The 25,390-nt window shown below is 43.8% G+C and overlaps 2 protein-coding genes across 2 annotated transcripts; both read left to right on the top strand.

The window, feature by feature from the left end:
- The first annotated feature begins 2,241 nt into the window (after positions 1-2,241).
- LOC143989817 (uncharacterized) lies at positions 2,242-11,450 on the top strand. Its single transcript, XM_077490091.1, has 4 exons — positions 2,242-2,308; positions 4,824-4,955; positions 5,044-5,167; positions 9,336-11,450. Exons 3-4 carry the CDS (start codon positions 5,083-5,085, stop codon positions 10,076-10,078), a joined length of 828 nt encoding a protein of 275 aa, XP_077346217.1. The 5' UTR covers positions 2,242-2,308; positions 4,824-4,955; positions 5,044-5,082; the 3' UTR covers positions 10,079-11,450.
- A 4,125-nt stretch (positions 11,451-15,575) lies between these two features.
- LOC143989664 (uncharacterized) lies at positions 15,576-24,547 on the top strand. Its single transcript, XM_077489924.1, has 7 exons — positions 15,576-17,030; positions 17,914-18,109; positions 18,226-18,323; positions 18,413-18,640; positions 18,720-18,926; positions 19,319-19,460; positions 22,743-24,547. Exons 2-7 carry the CDS (start codon positions 18,076-18,078, stop codon positions 23,651-23,653), a joined length of 1,620 nt encoding a protein of 539 aa, XP_077346050.1. The 5' UTR covers positions 15,576-17,030; positions 17,914-18,075; the 3' UTR covers positions 23,654-24,547.
- Positions 24,548-25,390: the final 843 nt, after the last annotated feature.

Genomic DNA, 25,390 nt, shown 5'->3' with positions numbered 1-25,390 from the left:
CTGACACCAGCACCATGATAGAGAGCACTGCACAAGCACCGTGATAGAGAGGACTTACACCAGCACCGAGATAGAGAGCACTGACACCAGCACCGTGATATAGAGCAATGACACCACGCCAGCACCTTGATAGAGAGCACTGACACCAGCACCGTGATAGAGAGCACTGACACCAGCACTGTGATATAGAGCACTGACACCAGCATCGTGATAGAGAGCACAGTTGGTGGTAGTGTCTTTGAGGGTGCACACAGCAGAGAGTGAAGAGGGTGCAGATCGAGAGGATGAGGAGGGTGCAGAAGAGTAAGGCTGAGTGAGCCACTCAACCAAGTCTGGTGCATCCTTTGACGGAATCGCACGCACCTTCTGCAATTTGCCACTTTGGCTCAAGTCTGTTGCTCCGGCCCTACCCCTACCACCCCTGCGGAAGGGCCTGCCTCCTTCTCTGCCTGTCATTTTTTAAATGACCCTGTGACAAAAGTCTCTCGAGAAGTGCAGTATGTATGTGGAAAAAGGTATATAACACCCCGCTTCAATCTGTCGTTTCTGTGGGCCACTGGTCTATCACACCAGTTATAATACTTTTTTTATTGCATTTGTCACTCTTTGTAGTATCGCTGCAGAACCGCTCAGCAGTCACAATGCTGCACAGTGGAAATGCACTGTACTATGCTTTCTATATGTGCAAGTATTTTATACGTGTATTACACCCCTATATACTGCACACCAAATAGTACACCTATACCAGTCCTTAAAAGGACCTTTGTGGACCTAGTAGCTAGTGATTTGCAGACTGTCCCTCAGTCCCTACACTGATAAAAGACAGCTGCAGAATCGGTCAGAACTCAGTACAGCAGTCAAGTATAATATGCTTTCTATATTTGAAAGAAAGTATATTATACGTGTACAACCCTATATACTGTACACCTATACCAGTCCTTAAAAGGACCTTTTTGGACCTAATAGTAATAGCTAGTGATTAAATTGACTGTTCCTGCTCTACACAGCGTCCTGTCCCTACACAGACAAAAGACAGCTGCAGAATCGGTCAGCAGTGCACTCAGCAATCACCAGCACAGCAGTCAGCAGCAGTGCACCAGAACCCTATATACTGTACACCTATACCAGTCTTTAAAAGGACTTTTGTGGACCTAATAGCTAGTGATTTGTGTCACTACAGTCTGTCCCTGCTCCACACAGCAACCTCTCTCTACACTGACAAAAGACAGAATGTAAAATGGCTGCCAGATCAGGTTTTATTATTATTTATAAGGTAGGGGGAATGTCCAATTGTCCATGTGCTGAAATGTCTCAATTGGCTGTCCTGTACCCCATGATGGATGTGTCATCATGGGTCAAAGTTCTTTCACAATGTAAACGCATATGTCCGCCGCGTGAACAGCGCCAGAAGTCTGCCGGTTTGGCGAATCGCGAACACGCAAAATTTGCCACTAACAGACCGCCGGGCAAACCGCAAGGCCATCCCTAGTGAACGGACTGTTCTAAACACGGGAAACACGTGCCACTTCACAGGCATACTACTGTATGTCTACTATGTACGAGGCACGATATTTAAAGGAATATTTCACTTTTTTTTCACTTTAATCGTCATTAAAATCAGTGCTCCAGAAAAAACGTCAGTTTTAAAAAAAAATGTTTGCATTGATCCATGTCCCCTGGGGCAGGAGCCGGGTCTCCAAACCCTTTTTAGGACAATATCTTACATATTAGCCTTTAAAATTAACACTTTTGATTTTCAACGTTCGAGTCCCATAGACTTAAATGGGGTTCTAAAGTTCATACAAATTTTTGGTCTGTTCAAAGGTTCTGGTGCGAACTGAACTGGGGGGTGTTCGGCTCATCCCTATTGGTGGCATAATTGCCCAAATCTGGGGATCAGGAGCCATTTCCACCTTTACTCTCGGCTGGGTTTCCATATAAAAGATGTTCTACATGACTAAATCTGACATCAATTTTACTACAAAATCAAAGAGGCCAAAATGTCTTCCCCCCCGAGCAGTAATATATTTCTATCCCCCTTGGTGGGAGTGGAGATGACACGTCTATAAGGATATACAGTACATACACACACAGCACAAGGCTGGGTTCACACTACGAGATGGTTCTCAGGGCTGCAGTTCCTCTGATCTCCACAAGGTGGTGATCTCACCTCTACCCAGACAGGCAGTCTCTATGGAATACAGGAAGTGATGTCAGGTACAGACAGGAAGTGATGTCATATACACGGGACATTCCATTTTGTAAGACGTAGAAAGAGGAGACCTTGCTGAATCTGGTGACAGAGGAGGTAATACGTGGATTAACCCCTTCAGGGGGGATCAGTTGATGATGAATATATCTTCCTTCCAAAGCTGGCGATACATGGTTCAATTTTATCATTCATCCAGCGGCATGAGAGGAAAAAACTGAAGTGATTCCCCCATCTACACATTGGAGGGGAATGGGGGAATGCTGCCCACTGCACTATTGTATTCTGACAATGGGGGGCGCTCCTCCACTTTCAGAATACACAGATCAGTGATGAAGCTATTGGCTGCAGCCGCTGATGGAGTGACTTTTATCCGGCAGTGACCACACATGGATGGAAATGTGACCGATCCCTGCTGAACCAGCTGAATTTCCATGTCTCTATGGTCACCATAAGTCGGGGCTCAACAAATCTCAGGTCACCATGGTGACTAGAAATGGCGTCCTGGCCCCTGGGCTCTTGTCAGTCCATTCTCACTGTTGGTCTGAATATTGTTTCTGCCTGAAACCTGAACACATTATTCAGACAGGAATGTGGCTCAGAGCAAGGCCAGGTGAGAGGGGGAGGAGGAGATGAGGGCACCCGACCTGAAGTCAGGGGTGGACTGGGCAGGACAGCGGCATGAGAGGACTCATCTCACTGAGCTCCCGCTGCCGATCTTTCTCCTTTCTACGGCTGCATTACTGTCACCATCGGCTCCTCCTTCCACCCACAGCTGCCTGTGTCCCTGCAGAGCTCTCCGGCAGAACAGAGAGAAAGGAGCGGGACCGAATCTCCAACATGGTGCCCCCTCGGCACTGCCACAAAGATCCCCACAAGGTGCTGAGAAACAGGACTACAGGGTCCTTACAGGAGGAACCAGGACAAGCCTGCAAAGCAGCCAGCTAAGAGACCAGCCAGGGAGGGACATGCTGCTTTATGTACACAAGATGTCCTCTCCATCCACTCTGCTCTCACACATTGCTGGGGGAGATGTACAGGACATGCAGGAGGACACAGGGGAGGGGGGAATTGGATTTCTTTCCTGATTTCTAAACCCTTACCCTGCACCCCTTGTCCAGCGTTCTGAACCCCATGTCCTCTGAACGCCACCCTTCTCCTGTACCCCATGCCCTGTGGTGACCTGAACCCCATGTCCTACTTTCTGCACCCCATGTTTTGCACCCCTGAATCCCATGTTCTCCACCCCATGTCCTGTACACTGCACCCCTTGTCCTGTGTTTTTCACCCTGCACCCCACATTCTGCACATTGTACCCTTCCCCCCATATCCTGCACCCTTCTCTTGTACCCTGTACCCCATGTCCTGCATTCTGCACCTGACTCTCCATGTCCTGCATTGTGCAACCTGCACCCCATGTCCTGCAGTGACCTACACCCTTCTCTGGTACCCTGCACCACCTGTCCTCCATTCTGCACACTGTACCCCTGCAGTGACCTACAGTCTCTGGATTCTCTGGTATCCATCACCCCATGTCCTGTGTTCTGCACTCTGCACCACATGTCATGCATCCATCTCATGCACCCTGTATGCCATGTCCTACGTTCTGCACCTCACAAATTACTCACACATTACTTGCCCGGCCCCGGGTGCTGACAACCCACACTGCTCTAAAAAACTCTCCTAACTTTTTTAGCTGGCTCCTAGAGTCAAAGCAAATTTGTCAAGCCCCGCCTTAAGTGACTTCCTCCCCTCCCCCTCATTTCCTTCATTATGTAAGTCATGCTGAGATAATCTCCCATTGGCTGAGCCATATTCTCATTTGTCTCTGAGCTTTTTCTTGCTATTCCTCATCCTGCCGGTTTCCTTGGATTGATTTTCTGCGTAGTGACCCCGGCTTCATCTCTTGGATGCGCTCGTCTGTTGCTTGTCCTGACCTTTATCCTGATTCCTGGATCTCCTCCTCATCTCTCCTCCAAATCCTCTTACACAGCTTTTCTCCACACCTGCAGTGATCCTGGGGGGGTGGAAACTTGGCACCAGCACTCAGCAAAATCCATCCCCACCATTAGGAGCTCTGGAGAAATTTGTCTGCTATTTACACTCCATTCTCTGCACATCACCTGATCACATGAGAGCTTACTTTCACACATTCCTGTCAGATTTCTGTATGGTAAAGGTCAAAGTTAACTCTTCAGTTTAGGAGAGGAAGGGCACACCCAGGAACAATGATTTGGTTTGTACAGGAGCCTCAGATAGAGGACCCCTCAAATCTCCCCATCTCAATGTGCCTCCATACAGAGTCTGTATGTCCTATGACATCACACTGACCTCACAGCTCCTCCTCCCAATGTCCCTCCATCTGCTTTTTTTCCCCCTGATGCTCTTAGGATGTGGGCGGACCCTTGGCATCCTCACTTACAAAGTGGTACTGTTGGTCCTGCATTGTATGTATTGATGTCAGAATACCTGCACCAAGTTTTTATCCTGCATAGTGTGGGGGTCCTGTGTGGGTAAATTATATCTCAGACTGAAGTGGGGCTTTAATAAAATGGAGACCTGAATGGTGAGGTGAGGAGGATTCTGGGAATAACATTTAATTTTACTATTTCAGTTCAGATCTAGAGTTTTCCTCCTGTGAAGTCTGGAGATCATATGACATCACATTGCCTCCACCTCCCTCCCTGATAGAATAGAGAAATACAAAGAAGATTCTAGAAGTCACCAGAGAGATGATGGAGGAGAGGTGAGGAGGATTCTGGGAATTCTGGGACATTATCCAGTAACAGACAAGGGATGTGTCTGGATGGTGACTGTATCATTGTGTGTGTCAGGTTCCTATAAGGTGTCAGGATGTCACTGTCTATTTCTCCATGGAGGAGTGGGAGTATTTAGAAGGACACAAGGATCTCTACAAGGACGTCATGATGGACAATCAGCCGCCCCTCACATCACCGGGTAAGAGGAGACTTTATTGTAAAGGAGAGAGCAGTACGGAGGCTCCACCTAGATCCCCCATCATCTGATAAACACATAAAAACAATGTATTCAGTCAGTGTGTGTGTTTCCTACAGATGGATCCAGTAATGGGAACCCACCAGAGAGATGTCCCCGTCCTCTGTATTCCTGGGATTCCACACAGGATGGTCACACCATCCCTCACCATCATCAGGTAGATGAGGAACAATCAGTGATAGTATCATTAGGATCTGTACATTATCTGAATGGAAACCTGAGAGATTCTAATGTTGAGGTTAAAGAGGAGATAAAAGAGGAGGATGATGAGGATGGGGTGAAGGAGGAGTCAGAGTTTCTAAAAGAACACAAAGATCTGTACCAGGACACCATGATGGAGTCATCCAGCTACAGAAACCCACCAGAGAGATGTCCCCATCCTCTGTATTCCCAGGAAGATCACACCATCCCTCACCATCATCAGGTAGATGATTGACAATTATTGGTAGTTCTGATTTATACACAGCATGTTTGTTACAATGAATGTTTTATTATATATTCAGAGTGGAAATCTCGGGGATGATAATATTGATGTTAAAGAAGAGTATAAAGAAGAGGATGAGGAGTATGGAGTGATGGAGGAGTTTTCAGAAGGACACAAGGATATGATGGAGCCACCTAATATGAGGAACCCACCAGAGAGATGTCCCCGTCCTCTGTATTCCCGGGATTCCACACAGGAAGATCACACCATCCCTCACTGTTACAAGGTTGGTGGGATGGAGGTTATAAAACACACTTATAGAGACAATGTGTGGATTTTTTATGTGATGTCACAATATTAAAGCTTATATCTGACAGATGATATTCTCTCTCATTTTCTTGATTTAGAGTGGAGATCCAATCGATATAGAATTTGAGGTTAAAGCAGAAGAAGAAGAGAGGTATGTGAGGGATGATCAGCAGTCTATGGAGGAGGATGGAATAACGGGGACATTTATAGAGGAGGACACTCCTACAGAGATCAGCACAGGTGGGTCATTAACACTAAATACATTCCTCCACCCATACTGCTTACTGATTGGTCCAGAGTAGGATGAGGACCGGGTGATATCAGCCTGTAATCCCCTGGTCACTTTCCTGAGCTGTGTTCCTCATCCTTTATTCCTGTATTTCTTTCAGATAATCTTCCTTCTCTGTGCTGCAGACACAATTTATGTATCTAGACTGGATTTATGGAGATTCTGGGGTTCAGCTGGCAACAAAATGTTGGTTTTCACCATAGATGTTAGTAGACCTAGGCACCTGGGGCATGTGCTTTTGGGTCTTCTACCTCATGCCCAGGTCTAGCATGATCTCTGACAGAACAATTATCCCAAGATTACTTACTATGTTATCTGTTGGCTGTGCCGGGTGGAGGGATATGTCTGTATAGTCTCGGACCCAAGTCACTGAGTGCAGTCTCAGGAGATGGGAGGCAGCGGTGTGGGACCTCTGCAACTTGTCTCATGTAAACATTTAATCTTCCACTGATTACTGAATACCAATATTATGAGTCTTGACCCTTACACTGTATCATTTATATTGTACATTACATACTCCTGACCCTTACACCAGGGCTCAAAATTTCAAGTCTTGAGCTACTAGCCAGGCCTTAAGAGCTGCTCGCTACCAGTTGCTCCACCCAACCCAACCAGTCCCGCTCCTAAACACACCCTCATAAAATATATCATGAAATGACACTTAAATGTTTTATGTAGAATTAAGTTACAAAAATAAATATTAACAACTTTATCAGTGCCCCTCAGGACAGCCTCACTTTGCCCCTCAATACAGCGAGACCTGTGCCCATCAATACAGTCTCACCTGTGCCCGTCAGTACAGTCTCACCTGTGCAGAGGACGAGTCGAGCTGCCAATCATCAGAGAGCGGGGATTGCCCACTGTAACAGCTTTCATTTGAATTGCTGGGTTCCTGGTGCCGCTCACTGTAACACGGTCCCATCTCCTTGCTCGGCGCCTCCCGGCATTGGACCGATGTTCTGTCTATCAAATGCGGCGGGTGAGGAGGCGGGACTGTGTGACATGAGCAGTTTTGGGTGAGGAGGCAGGGCTGTATGTGGCGGTGAGCGGCGCCGTGAACCCAGATATTCAAATGAAACCTGTTACAGTGGGCAATCCTCTGTACTCTCCTCCTCTGTAGTCTATACTATACTTTGTATCTTTCTATAGAGGAACTCTATACTATACATTGGGGCTTCTTATAGGGGAACTCTATACTATACTTTGTAGCTTTCTATAGGGGCAATCTGAAGGCAGGCGGAGCCAGTGGGGGAGGGGGGTCCTGAAGTGGAGAAACAGGGCTGCTCTGTGCAGAACACAGAGTATATAGTTAAAAAAAAAAAAAAAAAATCCAACATTTACAATGACTTTAAAGAGGAAGTAAAGGCACTTTAAAAAAAAATGCATCCTTCAAGGCAAAGGCATAATGAGCTAGTATGCATAGCATACTAGCTCATTATGAATAACTTACCTGAGAACGAAGCCCCCGAAGCGGTCCTCCTTCTTCATCGCTGCCATGTATCCAGGAGTGACTTCCTGGACTCGCTGCTCCAGCGCTGTGATTCGCCGGAGCCACGATGACATCACTCCCGTGCATGCGCACGGGAGCCGACACTCGCAGCATATCGCCGTGATCTGCAGCCTGCCTAGTGCACCTGCGCGCCGCTGTCTATGGTGCATGCACCGTAGACAGAGGTGCCTGTCTTTTTGTAAATATCTCCTAAACCATATAGGTTTAAGAGCTATTCCTTGGACCTACAGGTAAGCCTTAATCTAGGCTTACCTGTAGGTCAAAGTGGTTTGTAAGGGTTTACAACCACTTTAAGGTCTCTGTGCAGAGAAGATCAGCATCTGACCCCAGAGAAGGTGGAGGCTGATAGACTGGAGGTGATAGAAGGCATTACTATTATATGCAGTAAAAGTTTACTGGTATTGTGCATTATATATAAAATTATTATATCCATGAAAAAGTCTCAGCTTTCAGTATTACTTTAATATAAATGTCCCCCCCTCCCCCCTCTAACCTCCATATATGTTCATGTGTGACTCCCAGGTAAAATCCCCATATATCCTACTTCTGGGTATAGTTATTATAATAGATATGATATAAGATATATTACTTTCACTATTTCACAGTATAAATAAATGCCTTATAGTAGTGATTATCTGCTGTTTCTGTACTATAAATGAATATTTTTTTAACCCCATCATAACACATGATTAAATAAAATCATGCTGCTGCTACTAAATGTCCTATGCTGGCCATACATGGTTTGTTTTTAGGATGAGAATATTCACACAAATATTTGCATGAAAATTATTTGTACATTCGATGAATGGAAGAGTGTAGTTAAAACATTCCACTTGCTTTTAACATTTAATTATAAAATGAATGTAACTTCTGAGCAAAAACCACATACACCATGTGAAAATTTGTTCGATGGAGAAAAGTTTTCTGTTCTGCTTCTTTGAATTTTCCCGTCACTGTGGTGGAAAATGAACACCGATTCGACCCACTAATGGTTAGAAAATTGGATGAATGTTTTTGTGAAAGAAAAAGGAGTTTGTGTACGGCCAGCATAAGTGACATCAGGTGCAGGGAGCTTGTACCCACCTACCTGTCTATGACAAGGGAGTCAGTCATCCATCATATTATATTACACTCCTGTCTGATCTTCTGCAAAACAGCGTTTTACATCTTTTTTTTTATATTTTAATAATGTTGATCGCTGATTTTGATATGTAGCAGATTCTCCCTCTAATAATACATCTATCTGTCTGTTATTCTCAGAGTGGATTAAATATCCAACTATATATCTGGATATTTATATTTACCGCTGTATATAGATATTCAAGAATATTAAATTAGACACCAACCTTTTTTTTGAGGTTTTTATCCAATTAGTCGATTAATCGAAATAATAATCGGCCAACTAATCAATTCTGAAAATAATCATTAGTTGCTGCCCTACAGCGGACCCATTTACTAGATACCTTGAGGGGGGAATTGTAAGATCCTCAGAGACAAAGCTGTCTGATGTGGGCGGGGTCCTGGTTTAGGGGAACCAATCAGCTCATGTCTAGTAATAATCTTTGTATTTCTATTTTAGTAGATGGACGGGAGATGAGGAAAACCTCAGAGGATTGTCTCACTTTGTCTCCAGACTGTAAAGTAGAAGATGAGGACATCACACAGTATAGTCCAGGAGAAAACCCGACTACCTCAAATGTCCATCCAGCACCACACAGTGTAGATGGACCATCGTATTCCTCTTATCCTGAGGAACCTCAGACTGTGAGGGACGGTGCCGTCCTTCCAACAGGGAAGAGGCTTTCCTGTGCTGACTGCGGGAAGTGTTTTTTACGGAAGTCTCATCTTTACAGACATCAGAGATCTCACACAGGAGAGAAGCCGTATTCCTGCCCTGAGTGCGGGAAATGTTTTTCAGTGAAGTACAATCTTCACACACATCAGAGATCTCACACGGGGGAGAAGCCATATTTCTGTCTTGAGTGCGGGAAATGTTTTTCAGTGAAGTACAATCTTCACACACATCAGAGATCTCACACGGGGGAGAAGCCGTATTCCTGTCCTGAGTGTGGGAAATGTTTTTCAGTGAAATCTGATCTTTACAGGCATCAGAGATTTCACACAGGGGAGAAGCCGTATTCCTGTCCTGAGTGCGGGAAATATTTTTCAGATAGGTCTAGTCTTTTAAAACATCAGAGATCTCACACGGGGGAGAAGCCGTATTCCTGTTCTGAGTGCGGGAAGTGTTTTTCACAGATCTCCAGTCTTTACACACATCAGAGATCTCACACGGGGGAGAAGCCGTATTCCTGTCCTGAGTGAGGGAATTGATCCTCACTGAAGTCCTGTCTTCCTGTACATCAGGGATCCCACACAACCCTTGATGTGTATTAGCACCTTGAGTGTGGGAAATGCCTTCTATATGAATGTTGCTGGACATCACAGCTCTCATGTGGGGAAGAAGCACACCCTGATATACACCTCAGATATACTCCATGGCTGATCTTCATCATGTTAGAATCAGTTCCAGGGGTGTGGAGATTTTATTGATAAAACGACTTGTGTAAGAGACTTCTGACAATCTCCTTGTTCCTCATCTACCAGAGAGCTCAGCAGCGATGTGGAAGTTCATTGAAAACTACAAGCCGACATCGACAAAGGACAGAACTCTGTGAATGAATAGCACGGCCGCACTCTTTTCATAAAGTGACAGCCAATACCGGGAACTTCTCCCCGCACTGCTGTCACACAGAGGACTCGGATCGCTGAGCCGCTGCAGGAACAGAAACATGTAACATCTTCCCGAAGGGGAACGCTTTCTTTAACCCTTTCAATGCCAGAGATGTTTTGGTGGGTTTTTTTTAGCCCCTTCAATACCAGACACTTTCCTGCCTAATTTTCATCTGTCAGCGCTCTCACACTTTGAATGACAAATGCGCGGTCATATAACACTGTACACATATGACATTTTTATCTTTTTTTTTACCCACAAATAGAGATTTCTTTTGGTGGTATTTGATCATCACTAGGATTTTTTTTGTGCTACAAATAAAAAAAAAAGATAGACAATTATGAAAAAAATAGTTTTTTTCTTTGTTTCTGTTATACAATTTTTTAAATAAGTAAGTTTTCTCCTTCACTGATGAGGAGGCACTAATATGCAGCACTGATGGGTGACACTGATGAGGCACTGACAGGATAGATACCTGGTGGGCACTGATTGGCACCACTGGTGATCATTACTGATGAGCCTGTACAGATAATCAATGCTGAATATTAGGTGCAGATCCTCCTCTATCAGGAGATCCACTGATTGGCTCTCCTCTACTCGCACCTTGTCAGCATGAATAAAGGAAAGCCGATAACCGGCACTTCCTCGTTACGATGTGATTAGCTTTGATTGGACACAGCTGATCACACGGTAAAGAGCCTACATCATAGGCTCCTTACCAAGATTGGAGATGTTGTGTGTCAGAGCGACACACGGTACCATCGATCACCGTGCACCCAAGCGGCTTATTCTTCTGGACATCATATGTAATCCAGTCATGATAGTGGAACCCCCGCCTGGCTGTCATTCTGCTATAGGCTGGGCGGGAAGGAGTTAAAAAATCCTTTTAGGCCTGAAGATTATATAAAACCCCAAAACATGATATATTTTCTGAAAGCAGACACCCTAGAGCAGTGATGGTGAACCTTGGCACCCCAGATGTTTTGGAACTACATTTCCTATGATGCTCATCTACTTGACACTGTTGTTGAGCATCATGGGAAATGTAGTTCCAAAACATCTGGGGGTGCCAAGGTTTGCCATCACTGTCACGTGATATTATTGCGAAAGTCTAGGAAACACAACATTTCTGTAAAAAAACACACTAAAGTTCATTTTAGGGGGTACAAAAACACAATCAATTACCCAATTTTTTGGTAAAATATAAAAGATGAGGTTGCATTAAATAGATAACCAACATGTCAAACCTTAAATTTGTGTGTGCCTGTGAAATGGTGACAAACTTCAGTACTCTATATTTTCTATAGGCGACGCTTTAAACGCACCATATAGGTCATCAGTTTAGTGTTATGGAGGAGGTCTGGTGATAGAATTATTGCTCTCATTCCGGTGTGTGTGGCGATATGTAACATGTGCATCACAATCTACCTTTTCAGGTGTAGGCACCCCAATGTGTGAGTTTATGTTTGTACATGTGTATATGTGGGGGCGGGGCCTCAGATTTTTTTTATTTTTTGGTGGAGGATTTATGTGCCTGGGTATAAATTAAATTTTGTACAATTACAAAAAAAAAAAATATTTTTCATCACATAGAGCAGCCTTTTTCAAGCAGGGTGCTTTGAGGTTTCTTCAGGGGCGCCTTGGCAAAATGCTGAACAATTGCCCCAAAATTGTATACAAGCCGGAGGGTGGATGAAGCCTTTTAGTTACGCAAAGCCTCAGGTTTTCATTGTACACCAACGTACTAGCTGCCAACCTCCTAACGACCAATGACATCATGAGCTGATAAGGAGGATGTCAGTTGCCAGAATATCATCCTTGTGTGACCCTCCCCCGCCTCTCTCCATCATCTTTGGGGTCTCATTAGCTGAGTGATGGAGAAAAACTGAGGGAGAAGAGAAACATTGGAATACTAGTCAGTACCAGTTTGCAAAAATGTATTTGCTTTTGAAGATCACTTATAACGTTGGATGTCGTACATGTGTTGATGTTGTTGCATTATGTGGAACTATTAGAATATTTTTTAATTTTTTTTATTGGGGCGCCTCAAGACTGCCCATAATATTGGAGGACGCCTCAAGACTGTCCATAATTTTGAAGGGCGCATCAAGACTGTCCATAATTTTGGAGGGTGCCTCAAGACTGTCCATCATTTTGGAGGGCGCCTTGACTGAAAAAAAGTTGAGAAACACTGACATGGAGGATAAAAAGTCCCCTATGTGATGATTTGTTTGGTGACAGGTTCTCTTTAATGAAACATCCAGGGTCTAAAAGACCCCCAATGTCTCCCCTGTGCTCCACTGAATGTAAAGTAATACAGATCACACGGCATTGTATTCTTTCCCAACCTTGATGGCTAGAAAACTGTCACCAGGGACCCGGAAGTGATGTCATACATGTCACTTCCGGGTCAGGAAGAAGAAAGGGAGGAGATCGGATGTGTGACCCCTCTTCTCCCTCCCCTCTACCCATCATCACCCGCTATGCTGGTCCCAGGTCCACAGTTGGGCAAGAGGAGCCTGGGATACATAGCGGGTGTGTGTCGGGATGGGGGCACTTTACCGGGGGGTGTGTGGAAACATTCACTCAGCCACCCGAATGCTTCCATATGACAAGTAAACCTGCTCCTTGTTCGCCCACAGCAGGGCTAAATGTTAAAGAAACTACGCGTCTGCCCCTCAGAACTGCATGTCTCGGGTGTCAGGCGATAGGAATTGTACATCCCTGAGTTCATAAGGAGATCAGAGATCACCAAAGACATGGATGAAGTGTTGTACCGTGTTGGCCATTGATAGCAGGAGAAAAATAAAAATGGAGTCATTACCTCCCTTTGGTTGAGTACATTTTGTGGTGTAAGGTTTCACAAACACTTAGAGGTCTATTTAAAAAAAAAAATAGTTAAATTAATGTGATCGACATTCACCCGGCTGTGATGAATATTGGATGTATTTTATTTCATACACTGATTTCCTTGGCTCCATCTAGTGGTCGTATTGTGCTATTTTTACTAATGGAGGTATGTCAGGAAAATACCCCATTATGGATTTCCTTGGCTCCATCTAGTGGTCGTAATGCAGTATTGTGCTATTTTTACTAATAGAAGTATGTCAGGAAAATACCCCATTATGGTCACTAGATGGAGCTGACAATCATAGGAAATCACTTTGTTACATTATGGTAAGAATATGTAATGACTGGAAGAGTGATTGTCAATTTCATCCCACAAATTTTCTATAAGTAGAGCCCTTAGTCTCCTTCATCAGACATGTCTTCATACTAATACCTGAGGTCATACTCATACACTTATAATTACCAAAACAGCACACAGATCCCCCAATGTATATATACAAGGAGTATCTCACCCCATGCCTTGTGTCAGTGCAGTCTTGATTAAGAGAGAAGTATTTTTGTGGATATGGTGATATATGGGGCTCATCCATCAGTGGTTATTTGTGTCCACATGAATGAGTTGTACCCGTATTACATATCTGAGAGATCATTTCATAGGGCAGAAGACCGATAGCCCATATCTTCAGTAAGACATTTACTGGCATACTTTATCTTTTTCTGTTCATCTCATTTTTATATGTGGCCAATAGATGAGAGGAGAAACAGATATACCCCCAGCTCTTGATACCAGGTGGTGTCGGTGAGTAGATGGTGAGTAGACCTTGAATTTACACATCCTCTATACAGCCTGGAGCCTTATATTAAATGTAGGAGGGGAGAACATTATAACCCTCATATTGTCTATATGTATATATCAAGAGAAGTTTCACTATTTAAACTCTGTGGATGTTATTACCACATAGAGATAAAAAACTTTGATTCATATATAATGGCATTGACCTCATTCTATAGGTATACCTGATATGGTCATACCATACATACATACATACCTTTTATGATTTACAATAACGGTTACGTTTCAGTTAAGTGGCCTTTGGTGCGCAGGAACACGCACCCTCATCTAGTTCTAGACCATTATTATTTACATAAATTGTTTATTGCTCAAGGAACCGCTAGAAACATTTGAAGGAACCCTGGCTGAGAAAAGCTAAACTAGACAGTAATATATTTCTATCCCCCTTGGTGGGAGTGGAGATAACCCATCTATAACCACATCCCGACTGCCTGGCATCGTTTGACGGTGGCAGAATGGCTTCCCTGTGTGAATCGCAGTAGCTGTACGTCGGCCGCTTTAAGGGGTATAGGGGGCGCATGGGCACGCCAGACGCATCACTGAGGAGCCGATGTGCGTGCCCGGCGGCCACAATGTCCACTGGGCACCCGTGATCGCTCGTGATAGAGCAGAAACGTGGATCTGTGTGTAAACACACAAATGCACATCCCGTCAGGGGAGAGGAGACAGATCGTGTGTTCCTAGTATATAGGAACAATGGTCGGTCTCCTTCCCCAGTCAGTCCCATGTGCCCATAGTTAGAACACACAATGAGGGAATACATTTAACGCCTTGATCCCCCCTAGTGTTAACCCCTTCCCTGCCAGTGACATTTATACAGTCATTCCTAGATTGTAAGCTCTCGTGAGCAGGGCCTTCTGATTCCTCTTGTACCAAATTGTAAAGTAACTGTAATGTCTGCCTTTATTTTGTTAAGCGCTGTGCAAACTGTTGGTGCTATATAAAGCCTGTATAATAATAATAATAATCATTGGCTATTTATAGCACTGATCACTGTATAAATGTCAATGGTTTCAAAAAAGTGTACAATCTGTCAGCTGCAATGTCGCAGTCCTGATAAAAATCACAGATTGCCACCATTACTAATAAATAATAATAAAAACATCATAAATCAATAACCTATTTTGTAGGCGCTATAATTTTTGCGCAAAGGAAATCAATATACGCTTAGTGTGATTTTCTTTTTTTTATACCAAAAATATGTAGAAGATTACATATTGGCATAAACTGAGGGAAAAAAACGTTTTTTAAAAAAATTGGGATATATTATAGCAAAAAAGTTAAAAATATAGTGTTTTTTTTTTTCTAAATTGTCGCTTTTTTTGTTTATAGAGCAAAAAAAAGAAAAAATCACAGAGGTGTTCAAATACCACCAAAAGAAAGCTCTATTTGTGGGAAAAAAAGGACATCAATTTTGTTTAAGTACAACCTTGCACATTTTTCAGTTAAAGGGACGCAGTGCCGTATCGCAAAAAATGTCTCGGTCAGGAAGGGGGTAAATTCTTCTGCGGCTGAAGTGGATAAGGATATACATGTAGTGGATGACATTTTGGACAAAGTGTCACACAGGTGTAAATGTAGTTTTTTGCCTCAGAACAGTAGGAGTTCTGTGGGTTAATTATGTAGGTTCACTTTGACGTTTGGCTGGGCTGTGTTGGAAGTTCTGCCTGGTCATGTGTACAGTGAGGTGCACATGACAAGCCAGAACCAGGCCTGGTTGAATATTTTGAGTATCAGCCTTCTCGGAACCAATCAGTGGGTGTGCCGGGTCTCTCTGAGGAGTCTGGGAGGGGGAACTTTAAGATGTTGGGGGTCACGTGTTAGGGAGAGGAGTTCGTGAGGCCCGTGTGGTCTGTTCTGGTTCCAGGACCGGGGTAGCCCCGTGAGGGGTCCTGGTCACGGGGTGTTCGACATCCCGCAACACTCTTCTGTTGGTTACCCCCAATAGACCCGTCTGGTCTGGGGTAGGGATCCGTCTGTTCCCGAGTCTCGGAAGCGGCTGGTCCGAGGCGCAGTAACTGAGGGAGGATTCAAGGTGTCCAGGTGTGCTCTCGGCTTGGAGAGGCACCACAGCTCGTGGAAGTGACCGGGGTAGGACTCTTCGGAGGAGGGCCGACAAGTGGCATCCTGAGAAGTGCCTGGTTACTGAGTTGGGAAGGACATTGACGAATCCACGCTTTTTCCAGTACTATTAAGGAGAGAGAGAACGTTCCAGGTACTGAGGAAAAAGGTTCCTATTCACTCTTAGTTACAACTTGTACACATTCATAGGATTGTTTCAAGTTTTGAATCAATGCACTGATTGGCGCAATCTCTGGCTAGAGATCTATTCAGCCTTGAAGTGCCCAGCTGGGAGTGGATACTCTCTGGGTGGAATTAGAGACTTTGTTATATCTGCAGTTCAAGGTACCTAAGTTCTTCACCCGTGCCCTCTATTCCCATATGAGACTGTGTTATCGGATGTTATCACTGCAAAATAAAACCTTCCAAAATTACTTTATTGGTGTCAGCATCCAAGTTGTTGGGTATCAACCCTGGGAACCCCTAGACGTGGAGGAACAAGCCAAACAGAGGTAACCAGTAAGCCCATTAAGTCAAGGCCCCCCTACAAAGGGTTATGGCTGCTACATACTGTACATACACACACAGCACAAGGCCGTGTTCACGCTATGAGATGGTCTGATCTCTGATCTCCACAAGGTGGTGATCTCACTTCTACCCAGACAGGAAATCTCTATGGAATACAGGAAGTGATGTCAGGTACGGACAGGAAGTTCCGGGTGAGAGACGAGTCGGGAGGAAATAGAGCGAAGACATTGCTGGATCTGGCAGCAGAGGAGGTAATAAGATCTTATTCTCTATTTACACCCAGTAACCCCCCGTCATGTCCGTCCTCTTCCTCCATAGTCACTGTGATGTCTTTTATCTCCAGCAGATGATGATACACACATATATAGTGTGGAGACCTAGATTAACCCCTTCAGAGTCAGAACATTTCCCACTTGTGGGGCCGGAACATTCTCCTCATTTTGGAGATGTGTCACCTTTCCGACCAATCACCTTCTCACCTCATCAGTCTTACTAACGGGTTATATGACTTTTATTAATGATGGGGAAGGGGGGTTATTTAGGGGGGATTGGAAAATGTATGTCTTTATTTTATAAGATTCAAACAGGAATTTTTTTTTTAATTTGTAGTAAATGTCCTGAAAACAAAGTTCTCCATAATGATCCCAGTCTCAGATATTCATCCTAAAATGTGATCAGTAAAGTCTCCAGAGTACACGGAGATCACAGGAATATGACGTGTCCTGGCAAAGCCCAAGGACAAAGTTCATCTTTCAGTTTGGGAGAGGTGGGACACACCCGGGAGAAATGATTCTATGTACAGAGACCTCACAGCTCCTCCTCCCAAATTCCTTCCAATCCGAGCAAGAGAATCGTATGACATCACACTGACCCCACAGCTCCTCCTCCCAATATCCCTTCATCCAGTGTCAGAGAATTCTATGACATCACACTGACCTCACAGCTCCTCCATCCAATGTCCCTTTCACAAGCAAAGCACGATTGTTGGTCCCAGAATTTCTTGCAACCTATAGAGTGGGGGACCCTGTCTGGGTAAATTATATCCCAGTGGGGTTTTGATAAAAAATGGAGGCCCAATTGGTGAGGTGAGGATGCTTCTGGGAAATATCATTTGATTTTACTATTTGTGTTCAGATCTAGAGTTTTCCTTCTGTGAAGTCTGGAGATCATATGACCATCACATTGCCTCCACCTCCCTCCGTGATAGAATAGAGAAATACAAAGAAGATTGTAGAAGCCACCAGAGAGATAATCAAGCTGCTGACAGGAGAGGTTATCAGAGCTGGGAAGGACAACATGATGGAGAATCAGCCGCCCCTCACATCACCGGGTAAGAGGAGACTTTATTGTAAAGGAGAGAGCAGTACGGAGGCTCCACCTAGATCCCCCATCATCTGATAAACACATAGAAACAATGTATTCAGTCAGTGTGTGTGTTTCCTACAGATGGATCCAGTAATGGGAACCCACCAGAGAGATGTCCCCGTCCTCTGTATTCCCGGGATTCCACACAGGAAGGTCACACCATCCCTCACCATCATCAGGTAGATGAGGAACAATCACTGATAGTATCATTAGGATCTGTACATTATCTGTATTGTTACCATTGATGTCATTTTTATTCTATATTCAGAGTGGAAACCTGAGAGAATCTAAAATTGAGGTTAAAGAAGAGATAAAAGAGGAGGATGATGAGGATGGGGTGATGGAAGAGACGGAGTCTCTAAAAGAACACAAAGATCTGTACCAGGACACCATGGTGGAGTCATCCAGCTACAGAAACCCACCAGAGAGATGTCCCCGTCCTCTGTATTCCCGGGATTCCACACAGGAAGATCACACCATCCCCCACCATTATCAGGTAGATGATTGACAATTATTGGTAGTTCTGATTTATACACAGCATGTTTGTTACAATGAATGTTTTATTATATATTCAGAGTGGAAACCTCGGGGGTGAGAAGTTTGTTGTTAAAGAAGAATATAAAGAGGAGGATGAGGAGTATGGAGTGATGGAGGAACTTTCAGATGCACACAAGGATACGATGGAGCCATCTAATACCAGGAACCCACCGGAGAGCTGTCCCCATCCTCTGTATCCCCGGGATTCCACACAGAAGGATCACACCATCCCTCACTGTTACAAGGTTGGTAGGATGGAGCATCCAAAACAGTGGTCTCCAAACTGCAGCCAGATGTGGCCCTTTGCTTTCCTTTTTCCGGCCCTTGGGGCACTATTCCTCTCACTGATCTGACTCGCTATTCTGCCAACTGACACCAATAATGGGGCGCCATTTCTTCTAAAGGTGCACTTATCCTCCCACTAAGGCCAAATATGGAGATGTTTATGCCCACTGATACCAGGACAATTTTCACTGCTACTGGCCACAGTTCAGCCCCCCTAAAGTCTGAAGGACAAGAAACCGGCCCCTTGCTTTGAAAGTTTGGAGACCCCTGATCTAGAACATGGACTTATGGAGGATATTTTATGTGAGCTTATATTTTACAGATGATATTCTCTCTCATTTTCTTGGTTTAGAGTGGAGATCCAATCGATATAGAATTTGAGGTGAAAGCAGAAGAAGAAGAGAGGTATGTGAGGGATGATCAGCAGTCTATGGAGGAGGATGGAATAACGGGGACATTTATAGAGGAGGACACTCCTACAGAGATCAGCACAGGTGGGTCATTAACACTAAATACATTCCTCCACCCATACTGCTCACTGATTGGTCCAGAGTAGGGCGGGGACTGGTTGATATCAGCCTGTTAGACCCTGCAATTTATCACACAGAACTGTCAGGTAGTGTGTGAGTCAGCGCTCACTGGCAACTATAAGGTGGATCATAAGGTATTAATAACAGGGAGGGGGCAAACAACAAGATATACCCAAAATGAATTAATAAGAATTAGTCCATAGTAGTAAGGGATATCAAGAAGAAGGCCACAGACTGATGGATCCACAGGTGGATTTTATGGGCCAGATACATTGACAACATCCTCCTCCTACGGAATGGCACTGAGGATTCTTTGAAACAGTTTTTTGTCTCTCTGAATTTGAATGATAGAGGCATTTCCCTGTCATTCAAATCCAGTCGAAGTAAAATTCATTTTTTAGATCTTGAAATTGAACTTAAGGATTAACAGTTCAAATTTCAAACTTATTTTAAACCTACTGACCGTAACCCCATCAACAGTTGCCATCATAGATCTTGGCTTCGCTCTGTACCACGTAGCCAGTTTCTGTGATTACGCAGGAATTGTACTGAAACAGAGACTTTCAAAATGCAAGCCATGGTCCTCAGACAGAGGTTATGATCCAGTTGGGTTAGACTCCAAGTTACAGAATACTCTAGGTGTCGAGAGGAGTTCTCTATTGGCCGTTGAAGACAATTATAAATGGTCCATGGTGACCTCATTTTTGACACAACATAAACAAATCAAAATGATTATGAATAAACATTGGGATATACTTAAGAGTGACCGTATTCTCGGTACCACACTATCTGACCAAGTCAAGGTCATTTTTAGGGGGCCTCCTTCTCTACATAGTAGAGTAGCACCCAATATAATTAATCCACCTATTCGTACATCTTTTTTTCACAATTTGATTGTTTTTTTCATGCAAAAGATGTGGTGTTTGTCAACACAACTCATTGGGAAGGCCCTAAACAGTAGAGGTTAAATCTTCCATAACCCATCGCGTGTATCCCATTAAACATTATGGCACTTGTGCGACCAAACATGTTGTCTATTTGATCACTTTCCTGTGTGGCAAACAATATGTTGGCGGAACAATTCAAACATTCTCCATCAGAGTCAGTGAACACATTGCCTTGATTGATCAAAAGTGGGGATACCAAACACAATGGGCCTAGACACTACAGACAGTGTCACAACAGAGATCCCAAAGGGACTGAATTCTTAGTCATTAACAGTCCTTGGAGGAGAGGTACCATGACTAGAGGCGTCTCACGTTTACTCTCACTGTCCTTCTGGGCATTTACTATTAACTATTGTTGGACTGTTATTCACATCCCCTATATTTTTTTATCAATGCAGGCACTTTAAGGCATGTTTGGACATCATGTCCTCGCTCCCCCTCTTGGGGGGCATGCTGTGTACGTCATCGTGCCTTTCCTCTGTGGGTTATTTGGCACATGTCTCCCCTTGTGAGAGAGGTGCGCGATGCGTGTCCTTTTTTCTAGGGGAAGTGACGTACTTCGGCTGTATGCGTGCCTTGCCATTCATTGGTGGGCTTGACGTGCATCCAGCTTTTCCATACACTTTCCTTAGAGCGAGGCATGGAGCGCACGTCTCCACGCATGTGCGCTCTACAGTTTCAGTGAGATTCCAATGCAAGGAGTGATACACACGCCGATTCGCCATCTTTATTTCACAGGAAGTGATCGCTGACTTGCACTTCCGAGATTGATGTTGCATCACGGGTCTGTTTCTCATTATTGGGGTCATATTTCTTATATAATCAGAATGGCTACAGTGGACTGGCACCCCAGATGATGTCTGTTTAGACTAAACGCATCGGGACGGACTTCACTGCTGCCATACACATTTCTTAAGCACTGTTTATTTTTCTGAAAGATATGAGGTTTTTAACTTTATTAAATTTCAAATTTTTATACGGAATTACGCTTTTTTAGTCTCCTTTCCTCGATATATACATGAACATATGGGAGAAACTGTCAATTTTTCTTATGAAATACCCTCTATGGAGACTACTACCCCAATGACTGTGTGAGGACCTGGCTTCCGTGTCAAAGGTCTTCAGATCGGATGTCTCCAATTTTGGCATTTGGCAATACAAGCCCGTTTGACTCATAGGACGGATGTCCTTTTGAGTTCAAACCATCTGGTAAGCCTTCGTCCTATCGGTGGTGGACTATATTCACACATTGTTCCAATATTGTTTTATCATTCATTCACCATTTTCAGATGTCTTAAAGATGTAATGAACAATTGGTGAATGTTCCTTTTTAAGGTCCATCCAGATTCATCAAATTTTTCACTTCACCTATGGACTCAATGTCTATTTTTTTTTTTATACAGAATTACTGAACATTTATCGCATTGGAGTTCCACATCACTTGTATTTATTATTTGTGAGATTTACTTTGTCTTCTTGCTGTGTTAGCTGCTTTTTATCAGGGCACAGCACGGTATTATATTTGCACTTTCTATATGGAGGTGAATAACCAGCAGCATCTCCAGCTCTCACACCGGCTTTCACAGAGCTAGCAAGAAACCAAATCAGGACGGGGGTGAGCCAAAACACGTTTACGAGGTGCCGCCTCCTTCTTCAGGCTAAACTTTTTTCTCTTATGATGCCTGACTGCTTGATTGTTGATCCACATACACCCTGTGTGCAGCTTGCAAGATACGTTTATGTAAGTGTATCTGAATAAAGTGTTACTTGCTTTTTTTATCACACCAATCCAGGCGCCATCTTTCTGATATTTTTGTAATCCCCTTGTCACTTTCCTGAGCTGTGTTCCCCGTCCTGTATTCCTGTATTTCTCTCGGATAATCTTCCTTCTCTGTGCTGCAGACACGATTTATGTATCTAGACTGGATTTCTGGAGATTCTGGGGATCAGCTGGCAGCAAAATGTTCATTTTCAACATAGGCGTTACTCAACCTAGGCACGTACCTTGGATCTTCTTCCCCGTGCCTGGGTGGGGACACTTGTCCTATAATCCCCTTATCATTGTCACTCCTATAAAAGACAGTTCTCATTGTTATCTCACTCTCTAAGGTCCATGAATAAAGAAATCAATTCTGAAAATAATCATTAGTTGCCACCCTACAGAGGACTCATTTACTAGTTACCTTGAGGGGGGAATTGTAAGATCCTCAGAGACAAAGCTGCCTGATGTGGGCGGAGTCCTGGTTTAGGGGAACCAATCAGCTCATGTCTAGTAATAATCTTTGTATTTCTATTTTAGTAGATGGACGGGAGATGAGGAAAACCTCAGAGGATTGTCTCACTTTGTCTCCAGACTGTAAAGTAGAAGATGAGGACATCACACAGTATAGTCCAGGAGAAAACCCGACTACCTCAAATGTCCATCCGGCACCACACAGTGTAGATGGACCATCGTATTCCTCTTATCCTGAGGAACCTCAGACTGTGAGAGACGGGGCCGTCCTTCCAACAGAGAAGAGCTTTTCCTGTACTGAGTGCGGGAAGTGTTTCCCTTCTAAATCCCATCTCAATGTGCATAAAAGATCTCATACAGGAGAAAAGCCGTATTCCTGTCCCGAGTGTGGGAAATGTTTTTCACAGAAGCATCATCTTTACACCCATCAGAGATCCCACACGGGGGAGAAGCCGTATTACTGTTCTGAGTGCGGAAAATGTTTTTCACAGAAGCATCATCTTTACACCCATCAGAGATCTCACACGGGGGAGAAGCCGCACTCTTGTCCTGAGTGCGGGAAATGTTTTACACAGAAGGCCAGGCTTTACACACATCAGAGATCTCACACGGGGGAAAAGCCATATTCCTGTCCTGAGTGTGGGAAATGTTTTACACAGAAGTCCATTCTTTACACACATCAGAGATCTCACACGGGTGAGAAGCCGTATTTCTGTTCTGAGTGCGGGAAATGTTTTTTACAGAAGTCCCATCTTTACAGACATGAGAGATCTCATACGGGGGAGAAGCCATATTCCTGTCCAAAGTGTGGAAAATGTTTTTCAGTGAAGTCCAGTCTTTACAGACATCAGAGATCTCACATGGGTGAGAAGCCGTATTCATGTCCTGAGTGCGGGAAATGTTTTTCAGTGAAGTCCAGTCTTTACAGACATCAGAGATCTCACACAGGGGAGAAGCCGTACTCCTGTCCTGAGTGAGGGAATTGTTCCTCACTGAAGTCCTGTCTTCCATCAGGGATTCCACACAACCCTCGAGGTGTATTAGTGCCTTGAGTGTGGGAAATGTCTTCTATATGAATGTTGCTGGACATCACAGCTCTCATGTGGGGAAGAAGCACACCCTGATATACACCTCAGATATACTCCATGGCTGATCTTCATCATGTAAGAGACAGTTCATAAGGAAATCAGAGATCACCAAAGACATGGATGAAGTGTTGTACCATGTTGGCTTTTCATTGGCTGAGTACATTTTGGGGTGTAGAGAGGTAAGTAGAGCCTTGAAATGAAGGACATCCCATTTAGAATGTCTTGTCTGTGTGACGTTTACTGATAATGATATAGCGGGTTACAGAACTAGAAGCTGTGAGATCGGATATATCTTTATCAGTAAACTTTACACAGGCAAGACAGAAATTGTGAAGTTGATGTCCTTCATTTCAAGGCTCTACTTACCAGTGGTGATCCCGAAGTGCGTCTCTCTGTCTTCAGTCCATCCTTCTCCCATCCCCCAACAGGAAGGAAGGAGAACTTGGAGATAAATTAGATGGGAACTTCTTTCCTTTGCTCCTGTGTGGGTTTGGGTGGCTTGGCGGAGTGCGGGACGAGAGGGAACACCGCGTGTCTTTATATCTATACATATCTTGTCTGGGTAGAGGTTATTGATTGGAAAATATTTATACTGATTGATTTTGTGTAAATCATTTCTGTTTTCACTTTGAAGGGAGATATTATTTGTTGTTTGATAAAGTGATTGGCTCCATAGTTACCACTTCACTTACATGTTTAGTTTTTAAGTAATAGATGAACAAATATGACAAACATTCATTCATCCATATAAGATATAAAATTAAAAACAAGAGCTAAGCGGGACTTTAAATGAAGTACGGGGTCTTTTATTGAAAAAAAAAGAGAAATATTGTTATGCGATTATATGATGCGACAAAATTACATGTATATTGAAGAGGTGCACAGACAGACACATTATTAACATTGACATTTTGTTTTATATAATCTTACTGACCAATACAGAGTAGGTTATAAAAGCGCACCTCCATTATATACATAAGACAACCAAATATGGAAATAAATTAAACAAATAATACAATGTAGGCAACAACTTTGAATCTATGACTTCTTGGTTGTTGCAGTGGATTAGTAAAAAAAAAAAAAAAAAAAAACATAGTTGATGCAATGTTTCAAGAATTGATGCTAGTTGAAATTGGGGTACCAAAATACACGGCGATTATTGGCTCTACGCGTTTCGCGGCTTACTACCGCTCGTCAGGAGCAAGCTCGTGATTGGTCTGAAAATACAGAGTAGTGGTAAATTAATGTTTGCAATGATGGAACATGGGGAGATTGAAATGTCCCTACCTAGTGGTCACTTACACATAGCCATGCAGTCAAAAGTGCAGCGCCGAAAGCCTAGGCACCCAAAGCGATGATACGGGAGTTGAGGAGGCCCATCCAAGGGCGAGGAGGCCCACAGAATGCACACACAGGCAACCACCGGGACAACAAGGGCGTTTAGTAAGTGAAAACGAATATGGAAATATAAAACTGAGCCTAATGGGTGAAAAAATGCATGGTAAGAACTACAGATAATCTGAGAATTGTGAAAGAAAAATGCGTTGAAAAAAGAAAATGTTGGGGTGGATGTGTGATGAGTGTAGGAGAGGGTTAGCATGGGAAAGGGGGGGAGGGGGAAGAGGG

Source organism: Lithobates pipiens, unplaced genomic scaffold (assembly GCF_037356315.1).
Source record: "Lithobates pipiens isolate NorthernLeopardFrog02 unplaced genomic scaffold, aLitPip1_a1.2 Scaffold_18, whole genome shotgun sequence".
NCBI classification, from domain to species: domain Eukaryota; kingdom Metazoa; phylum Chordata; class Amphibia; order Anura; family Ranidae; genus Lithobates; species Lithobates pipiens.
Note: the sequence above shows the minus strand (reverse complement) of the source record. Positions and strands in the feature narration are given on the sequence as shown.

Bases quoted from the DNA above. Each gene is read 5' to 3' on its own strand.
- LOC143989817 (XM_077490091.1), top strand. From the start codon at position 5,083: ATGGAGGAGTGGGAGTATTTAGAAGGACACAAGGATCTCTACAAGGAC. The intron at 5,168-9,335 runs GTAAGAGGAGAC...TTTCTATTTTAG, and splicing joins GCCGCCCCTCACATCACCGG to TAGATGGACGGGAGATGAGG.
- LOC143989664 (XM_077489924.1), top strand. From the start codon at position 18,076: ATGATGGAGAATCAGCCGCCCCTCACATCACCGG. The intron at 18,110-18,225 runs GTAAGAGGAGAC...TGTTTCCTACAG, and splicing joins GCCGCCCCTCACATCACCGG to ATGGATCCAGTAATGGGAAC. The intron at 18,324-18,412 runs GTAGATGAGGAA...TTCTATATTCAG, and splicing joins CCATCCCTCACCATCATCAG to AGTGGAAACCTGAGAGAATC.